The sequence below is a fragment of the Bombyx mandarina genome, chromosome 28 (assembly GCF_030267445.1).
Source record: "Bombyx mandarina strain Sakado chromosome 28, ASM3026744v2".
NCBI lineage: Eukaryota > Metazoa > Arthropoda > Insecta > Lepidoptera > Bombycidae > Bombyx > Bombyx mandarina.
Window position 1 is genome coordinate 5521829 of NC_143233.1, and position 10058 is coordinate 5531886.

Below are 10058 nucleotides of genomic sequence, written 5' to 3' on the forward strand. Positions count from 1 at the left end.
TGTTTTATTTGCTTTTCCCTGCCCGTTAAGAATTATAGGTATATATATAAGTTTCAAAAACATTACACCCGTAGTAGGTAACCTATCGAATGGAAAAGATATCAAATCCCGATTAGACATCGTTGTTAACCAGGTCGTGGCATCGAAGACGGGCTTCTCTGATCGTATTCCACTTTATCTATCTTACAGCCCACAGAGGTCCTTTGCTGGACATAGGCCTCCCCCAGATCTCGCCACAACGACCTTTCCTGTGCTTCCCGCATCCAGCATATGCCCAGGACTTTCAATAGGTTGTCGATCCACATTGTGCAAGGTCTACCCCAGCTCCAATGTAACGGATTCGACTCAGATCGCCCTAATGTGAATGCCACTTCCTTCCTCATGACATGACATCAAATCATCATTTGGGTTGGAATGTGATAGTTTCACAGCAGAATAACATTGTATTTATTGGTTACAGAGTTGGATCCACCCACATCCAGTCTCGTGTTATGTGGTCAACAAGCCATAGACATCACGACCTTAACATTCCTTTGATTAGTAATAATATTATAAAGAGGAAAGATTTGTTTGTTTGTTTGTTTCGAATAGGCTCCGAAACTACTGGACCGATTTGAAAAATTCTTTTTCCATTAGAAGCCGACATTGTCCCTGATGAACATAGGCTACTTTTTTTTATTTTTTTTTTTTGGTTTCATGTGTGTTTTAATGTTTCCGAAGCGAAGCGAGGGCGGGTCGCTAGTTAGTAATAAAGACATATCTAATTTCTTCATTGTATCGAAAAACGACTGTAGTACTTTCCAAAATGAAACGCTGGACTGGTTCTTAGCAGAAAGGTGTAGTGCTAACTCACATTTACCTTTACCTCGGGGTGATTGTATAAAATTTATAAAATCTTCTCTTTCGATTACTGTAACGTTATTCGTGTATAGCGTTCTTATGAATCCCGATAATAAAACTGGTACCCGCGAACTTCACCGGCGGTTATATCGCTCGATACAAGCTCAGCCGTCGTCGCTTAGGCCACGACTCAAACATCCATAAAAATATTTTAAAACGGGTATTTTTATTAACCGACTTCAAAAAAGGAAGAGGTTCTCAATTCGACTGTATGCTTTTTTTATGTTTGTTACCTCATAACTTTTGACTGGGTGAACCGATTTTGATGATTCTTTTTTTATTAGAAAGCTGACGCTTTCCGTGTGGTCCCATTTAAATTTAGTCCAGTTCTGATAATGGTATCCATGAGAATGCATTAAGAACGTGCGCGACAAATAGATGAATAACTCAATAACTCAATATCACGCCAATCGATTTCGATGATTATTGTTTTTAGTGTATATTAATTTGTTTTGGAATATCTTTTTTTTTCTATTTGATGTCGCTTTTTGTTAAAGCATGTCTATTTACAATTATTTTATAATACGGCAAAGCGATACGAGAAATCTTTCAAGGTTTTTGTGAAGAGAATTGAAACGAAATGTTTTTATCGCTTAAGGAAGAGAATAGTTTTATTTGCAGACAGAATTTACCGGTGTTCTTTTAAAGTTTGAAATAATTATGAATCTGATATTTGAAATGTTACATAATTATTCTGTATTTATTAGCGGTAGCGCACAGTTATATCGTTAAAAACAGTCTTCTGAAATGAACTATGGTTTTGTGAATAAAGAGCACAGATTCCAAACTAATTAATTTTATAATAGAGCTCCCGCAGTAGTCGAAATTCGACTATAATTAATTGGAATTGTAAGTTTGTACACTATTATGATTGTATTTTCAACGCCAAGACTACACTATAGAAAAATATCAATAAAGACAAACAATATTTAATCTATTCTCAATTTGACCACAGACGTCAAGAACAAAAGTTTGACAATAAATAAATAGTATGCATGCGTGTGTGTGTCAAATACATGGTAGTGTGTGTAATGTTTTCTTTATTGATTGAATGTATCTTTTATGCATATTTAAAAAAATATTAGCATTGTGCACTTCTTCTCTAAATTCTCTATAAGTGTAGAAAATTTCATTCTCCTCCGTCTGCGCAATTTTCGTAAAAAGGGATACAAAGTTTTTGCTTCACGTATTAATATATAGATTTGGCTATATCTTCTTTTTCCAAAATTCGAAATGTTTGGATATTGTTGTTACTTGAATGTTTTCCAATGATAATTCTATAGTTAGGCGGAGAATACATATTGTGTAAATAGTACTCATATTATGTTCTTTAATATCTGGCTTGGAATAAAATTTAAAATATTTAGCACTGCAGCCACAACTAACAAATCCATAACAACTAATTAGCACCGAGAAAGAGCTAATTCTAGGCCTCTAAACGAATGCAATCTAGACTTTTTGTTTTTCTTGGGATTTCGTCTTCACGGCAAGAGAATTCCAGTCCGCCAACAGAATACCTAAAGTCGATACATAGATGAGCGATACACGTCTCCGCGGAGGGAATATGTCTTTTTAATTAGTACCGCACCATCTCATGCGTTCTCATATATCTTACTTCGCGTTCTCTCCCGATTTTCTGCTTGGGTCATAGGAGAAGAGGGACTGTGGAACAGTTCGACTCTTACTGTCTTCGTGCACCTGAGAAATCTATCTTATCTATATATATATAAAAATGAATTGCTGTTCGTTAGTCTCGCTAAAACTCGAGAACGGCTGGACCGATTTGGCTAATTTTGGTCATGAATTCTTCGTGAAAGTCCAGAGAAGGTTTAAAAAGAAAATGCTCGGAATTATATAAAAACAATTTTGTTTTTCCTTTGATGTGTCCCCCGTCGGACGGATTCCTTTTGTTTGTTTTAAGTTTACTTTATACAAAAGTTTAGGTCTTTTATTTATAGATTGAGACACTACGAAGTCTGCCGGGTCACCTAGTATGGAATATAGATTCGATAGTTTCCTCGGACCCAATATAAAGGTTTAGGATAGGACTGTCTGTGTTACAAGTCGAAAACTAGATAATATTAAATTATATTAGTGGATTTCGAGCTTGAAATCAGATCTGCGGATCTATAGTTGTTTGACCTTTAGACACAACTAGTTGCCAGGGAAACCAGTCACGGCATTGCGTTCATATGTGTTTGGCGTATAACTTTTTTGGTGATGTTAATTTAAGTAGTATTACGAGTTAAAAATCTGAATTAGCTCAGGATAAATCCGGAGATTAGAGTCATGTTAAATTTTGTAAAATTCAATTGAAAAGGGCCAATTAGTAATTCGTGGATGTAAGCTTATGTTTATTTGAGGTTCTAATTACGTTTCTCTATAACAAGGATCAGAATGTAAAGTTTTGTGTCGAAATAGGCTATCATGAGATAAGTAATCACGATTTTACCACCGATTCAGAATAGTTTAGTAGAAAAATCAGCAGGAAAATAAGGGCTTCCTCTTTTCCAAATGCATATAGATCATACAAAAAATAACTAATACTTTTCTTATGATTGAGGGATTACTGGTGGCCCAGGGGCCTTTCCAGTTTCACCAGGACCGGTGGGCGAGCAAAGGCTCAGCCAGGAGGGGTGGGATTTGCTAACAGCTGTTCGAACGTCTCCAAAGGAGACCTAACAACTCAAGAGCAGCTGCTTCGCGAACAATTTTACAATACCGAATCGGAATCGCGACCCGCTGAGAATATCTGGCGAGAAACTCAGTGGGCTGATGTTTAGCCTAGGTAACTAGTACTTCCGGTGGTAGATTCAGTGAAGCACTGCTCTTGCTAAGGCTGGAGCCCGTGAGCTCACCTAACATTCCACGCGTAGCTGGAATAGCCCTTTAGGCTATCGGCGAATAGGTAGGGGGAAAAACGGACACACACACATACAATAATGACGACTTAAACAAGAAACAGATATACGCTATCAAGCACCGGCTAAACTAAGAATTTCATAAATACAAACAGACTTTTCTTTTTAAGTTACTAGCTCACCCGGCAGACTTCGTAGTGCCTCAATCGATAAATAAAAGACCTAAACTTTTGTATAAAATAAACATAAAACAAACAAAAGGAATCCATCCGACGGGGGACACATCAAAGGAAAAACAAAATTATTTTTATTTCATTCCTAGCATTTTCATATTTATCTACCTTTTAAACCTTCTCTGGACTTCCACAAATAATTCAAGACCAAAATTAGCCAAATCGGTACATCCGTTCTCGAGTTTTAGCGAGACTAACGAACAGCAATTCATTTTTATATAACTAGTCAGGTCATAAGTATTGTCACACAGTAAAAACTTTTCTTTTAGAATGCTGGCCACAAAAAAGTTTATTGAATTCGAATTTCGAATTGTTCATGAAAATAAAAATGTATACTTTTAGAATTTTACTCATTTTTAAATATGGAGTGGACGCTTAAAGAAGACCGTGTTGCAGTTATTGCGTTGCATCGTTGCGGTTACGCGCCAATTCAAATTTTTAACATACTGAAAATTTTTAATATAGCCAAAAGATTCGTTTATCGTACCATCAAACGATACAATGAAGACTCTAGTGTACATGACAGGTCAAGAAGTGGTCGCCCTCGGTCTGTTAGGACTCCAGCAGTGATAAAAGCTGTGAAGGCGCGAATTCAAAGAAATCCCAAACGTAAGCAGAAACTGTTGGCCCTTCAGATGGGGTTAAGTAGAACCACGGTGAAAAGGGTGTTAAATGAAGACTTAGGGCTTCGGGCATATCGAAGAAAAACAGGACATCGTTTGAATGCTCGTCTAATGGACCTGAGACTGAAGAGATGCCGTGCTTTGTTGAAGCGGTACGCGGGAAAAAAATATCGGGAAATTCTTTTTTCGGATGAAAAATTTTTTACCGTAGAAGAGAGCTACAACAAACAAAATGATAAGGTGTACGCACACAGTAGTGAAGAAGCGAGCAACCGTATTCCGCGTGTCCAACGAGGTCATTTTCCATCCCGGCTCATGGTATGGTTGGGAGTTTCTTATTGGGGCTTAACAGAGGTACATTTTTGTGAGAAAGGTGTAAAAACGAATGCAGTTGTGTATCAAAATACAGTCCTGACGAACCTTGTGGAACCTGTTTCTCATACTATGTTCAATAACAGGCACTGGGTATTCCAACAAGATTCGGCGCCAGCTCATAGAGCGAAGAGCACACAAGACTGGCTGGCGGCGCGTGAAATCGACTTCATCCGGCACGAAGACTGGCCCTCCTCCAGTCCAGATTTGAATCCGTTAGATTACAAGATATGGCAACACTTGGAGGAAAAGGCGTGCTCAAAGCCTCATCCCAATTTGGAGTCACTCAAGACATCCTTGATTAAGGCAGCCGCCGATATTGACATGGACCTCGTTCGTGCTGCGATAGATGACTGGCCGCGCAGATTGAAGGCCTGTATTCAAAATCACGGAGGTCATTTTGAATAAACTTTAGTGTCATAAGAATCTATATTTTGTTAAGTTCATTTTGGTATATGAATGGTTACATAATGAATAAACTTGTTTCAATTATTTCACATTAAACATGTGACAGAATTTATGACCTGACTAGGTATATAGATACAATTGACTAGAATCGTCCCTATGGCATTTTATGTCGATGACAGCGTGCCTTAAGATTCTATAAGTAGTATATGCATCACATAGTTTATGAGTACGTTAGCCTAACAAAAACAATGGACTTCTTAGGAAATCCGGCCTAGAAAGTCTCTTGACCCTAAGTCCGAACGTTGTAACAAAAATCTGTCTTTGACTAGTAGATAACATGGTAATGACAAAGACGCTAAAAGCTCGCAGTGTTTAATGATAAGATAAAGTCGGTATTATATCAGTGACACTAGTATTAAGCTTTTAGGCAATACGTAGGTAGTAAGTGAGTGATATTTGAGTTTCAGACTGTAATGGCTTTAGTGTCGCCAAAACACTTTAAAAAATTTTATAACTGAATTAGATTGACTAGCCTTCTTGAATTCAATGGTTTGCTGAATTCAAATGTTAAGTATATAAAGAATCGCTCTACAGTCTACTGGAAAAGGTAATGAAATAAAACTTTCCCGAATAATTTCGTAACTTATATGATGACTTTTAATACATCTTCGTATATTACACTTTTTTTTTTTGTTTTATACAAAACAACATCCACTTTTCTCGAGGCCTCCGATTTAACCTCAGAGCGGACACGTACAAAAATAACAAAGAAAAAAAAATACTAATTATAATATCAAAAAAAATATTACGTAATTAAAGAGATCCTCCGAGGTTTGGGAGACGAAAACATTTAAGCACATATTGAATAAAAATATATCTTACTTATCGTTAAGAAACAACAAATCGATTACTTAGTATTTTTTGTGAATAAAAATTGTTCTCCAATCTAGAGCAATAATGACAATCCATTTAACAGGTAGCTCTGTTATAACACGATATTTTACAACGCGGTTCCATTTTAACACGGAAAGAAAAATTTCCCCAAAATCCTCTTATAACACGGTACTTCTACAACACGAGATTTTTGCTTCCAACTCTAAAAAAATACATTATGCTTTATGAACCCAACATTTAAGGGAATAACCGAAATTTTACCGCTTATTTTTTTATTTTTAATAGGTAAATAAATACATACGGGCATAGTTGAGATGATTCATTCAGACAAATTACTCTTCTTTTTAGTCTTATATAACACGATTTTTCACAACACGGAACTTTGTATAAATATATCTACCGTGTTATAGAAAGGTTACTTGTATATGTTACCTGCTTGTTATAAGGCGACATTTTGATAATAATTTGAATATTTAAGTGTTTTTGGTGGAACATTGTAGGTAATAACTCGTTCATATTAGGTAATTCAATGTTGCGTCAACGACTATTTATAAATAATTCTGTCGGAAATTCACGATTTATTTACAGGTTTTTTTTTGTTATTTAAAATACCTGTTATCAAAACGAAGGAGACAAAGTAAAATCGCATTAAGTTTTGACGCCAAAATATAATCACTCGTTTTTAAGCAAAGAGTACTGTTACTATGATTACAGCCTGTTTTTTATTTGATTTTAGTCAGTTCAGTGAAAATTTTAAATGAACAAAGTAAATGATTTTAGATAGTCTTTATATTTCGTTTAATAATTTCATCATGGAAGCGTTGTAAAATTCATCGTTCTTCATAAAAGTGCTCTGGTTTTTATATACCGATTACCTAATACGGATATTGCATAAGTATGAGTCATCATAAGAGTTCTCAAAAAAAACCAAAACCGTTTAAAATCAACCGTAAATCTTACTTTTGATTCTCGTTTAGATATTTCGCGTCTCCCGACGTATATGCTCATTGTAAAAATCTATAAATCTTAAACTTATAATAAACAAGGTATGAAATTTCACTAACGCTCTTAGGTCGGATCGTAGGCGCATCATTAATTTGAAGAATGGCCAAATATCTACCTAGCTAATGGAGCAGAATTATTGATGGACTGATCTTTTCAAACTTAAAAAAAAAGTTAATAATGACGCGTCAAACATTACACAACAAACAGAACAAACAACATCCAATCGTAAACAAAAAAGCAAATTTAATAAGCGCATTGTTCGAAAAGATCCGTCTCAATATTGGGACTAGGCGTCGGGGTAACTTTCTTAGCGGAACGTAAATTGTAAAATAGAAGCACCAATCGAGTAATAATAGTTAAGCGTCAACATAAGCATGCCACAAAAAAAAAACACTAAAGAAAGTAACCCCGTTTCCTAAAATTATTATTCGACATTAATATCATAAAATTGGTTAATTCCTTTATTCATTGTCAATAGTATACAACCTTGGCGCTTGTTCGCTTCAACATGGCCGTCGCACGCACACATACACAACAACTAGCGCGTGTGTGGTCACCGCACATGCCACAGACCGAGGTTAAGTACACTGAGCCGAGGCAACTTCACGATATGGTCCAAGCCTTGCGGAGTTATGCCCGTGCAACCGTACAAATCTATCGCCTTCAAGTTCCGCAGACCCTCGCCGAGCGCCCGGAGGCCTCTGTCTGTGACCTTCGTGCATTGTCCTATATTGAGGGTTTCTAGCTGCGATAACCGGCCGACCCTCTCCAAGCCTTCGTCCGTTAGCCGACAAGCGCTTAGAGATAACGAACGCAGCCCGGACAAGCCCAGCGTCGCATGCGATAGCGCTTCATCTCCAACTTTATCACAGAACGAAACGTCGAGAGCCCTCAATCTTCCGCTCTCGGCCAGATGGGCGACACCAGCGTCGGACACTCCGTCGCAAGCCCTTAAATTAACGTCTTCTAAATGCGGCAGTCTCGCTAAATGCCTCAAGCCCGCATCGGTAACGGCTACGCAGAAAGACAGATTTATGGATTTAAGTTTAGGAAGACCTGTGGCGGCGTGTCTCAATGCTTCATCGGTTAACCTTTGGCAATCTTGCAAGCCCAAATGCTCGAGTTCTGGAGTTCCCCTGGCTTCCCCTCCGCCGCACAGGTGGGCGATTCCGGCATCATTAACGTGCCAACACGACCGCAGGTTTAATCGACGGAGATTCCTAAGTCCCCATGCTATTAACAGCAGACCTGTATCCGTAATGTTGCAGCAACCGCCTAGCTCTAGTTCTTCCAAGTTCTTTAACGATTGAGCGATTCTTCCGAGCGAAGAGTCCGTTACCTGTTTGCAAAGTGATAAATCAAGTCTTTTCAATGCCGGCAGTTCGGCAGCAAACGCGCTGGCTAGTGCTGCGTCAGTGACGCTGTAACATCCACTCAAAGACAACGATTCTAGCCCAGGTAAAGATGCGACTGCGTCTCTTAAGCCTCTTCTAAGTGACAATACTTGTAATTTTCTTACTCCACGTCTAGCTAAGGATGCAAACAGTACAGGAGCAGGTCTCCGTAGATGCAGAGCGGCTTCTACGCCACGCCAAACAGATCTTCGATCAGCTGCGTCCCTCCACGCGCGACAAACTTGTGCAGCTCGGCCCCTGTCTCGCACCGGTAGTCTTTCAAATATAAGCGCCAACAACTCTGGATACAGCCTCGAGATGTGAGTTCCCTGAGGCTCAGTCGGGGGCTCGGACACGTGAGCGGAAGGCAAATGCGGCCGGTGTAGTCTGTAAGGCGCGCTACGATGTTTTCTCCTCGTCGTCGTGCTCGGTAACTCGGTAAGGCCAAGCCGTTCGTCCCGCCAGGACAACATTTCCTCAGTCCACGCACTCATTGTGGCGACACTGCACACTTTAACATGTCACGATGCATCGGACCGGTTTTCGGAGAAACTCGTGTGGATGGGAGAGCGCGCGACGCACGTCTACCCCGCGCGACTGCTCCTCGTGTACTGTGGGTTGGTGGAGAGCGGCCGCCCCCTGCAGTCCCCGCGCTGGCCCCGCTGCCGCCCGCGCGCGACTATTGGTCGCGGTTGACGGCACGTGACGCGCGTCGTATCGATTCGGAGGCTCTGCGGCGGCATTTTTAAGTTGGCGGGCCGAGAACCCGCCTTCGTCCCGCGCGAACCCCGCTACCCGCACCTCATAGATTAAGTGCTCCAACAGACTGTTCATTCTTATATTTCGTACTTCCAAACAGCACAACAGAAATATTATATGCAAGCGTTTCTTCGAAAATTCTTACTATAAAAACTGGTTTTTTTTTGGACTTTAAGAACCTTTCTTAATAAATTTTGATTTAAAAGGTAAACTTCTGTACATCCTGGATTTTTCAAATGTCAGAAATGTGTTACCAACATGCGTGTTTCTCTTCAGAACCAATACAATATTTCCAACATTTGTCATTAAACTTTAAAAGGAAAGTAATTCAACTCCTTACCTCATCTAAAAGTAAAGAATTTTATGCCATAAACAAAACACTTTTAAATGCTACTAAGCTATACTCGTGTTTAATAGATAGTTTAAAATACTGTCTTGCCTATCTTTAAAAAATATTAACTGACATCACAGAAAAGGAAGATTACTTGATGAAATAATAAGTGTGCTTAATATGTTGAAGTAATCCCAATACTAATTTATGCATTGAAGTTCTGATGGCCTTAAATACACCAATCACAACTGCTTGTATTCCCACCCGCCACTATATCT

General features: G+C 38.8%; 1 protein-coding gene across 1 annotated transcript; it reads right to left on the reverse strand.

Moving 5' to 3' along the window:
* Positions 1-6028: 6028 nt before the first annotated feature.
* Ppa (F-box and leucine rich repeat protein partner of paired) lies at positions 6029-9434 on the reverse strand. The gene has a single exon (XM_089739206.1). The coding sequence runs from the start codon at positions 9182-9184 to the stop codon at positions 7850-7852; it is 1335 nt and encodes a 444-aa protein (XP_089595332.1). The 5' UTR covers positions 9185-9434; the 3' UTR covers positions 6029-7849.
* Between the last annotated feature and the right edge of the window lie 624 nt (positions 9435-10058).

What these genes read in the sequence shown, in the direction of transcription:
- Ppa (XM_089739206.1), bottom strand. Translation starts at nt 9,184, where the DNA reads ATGAGTGCGTGGACTGAGGAAATGTTGTCCTGGCGGGACGAACGGCTT.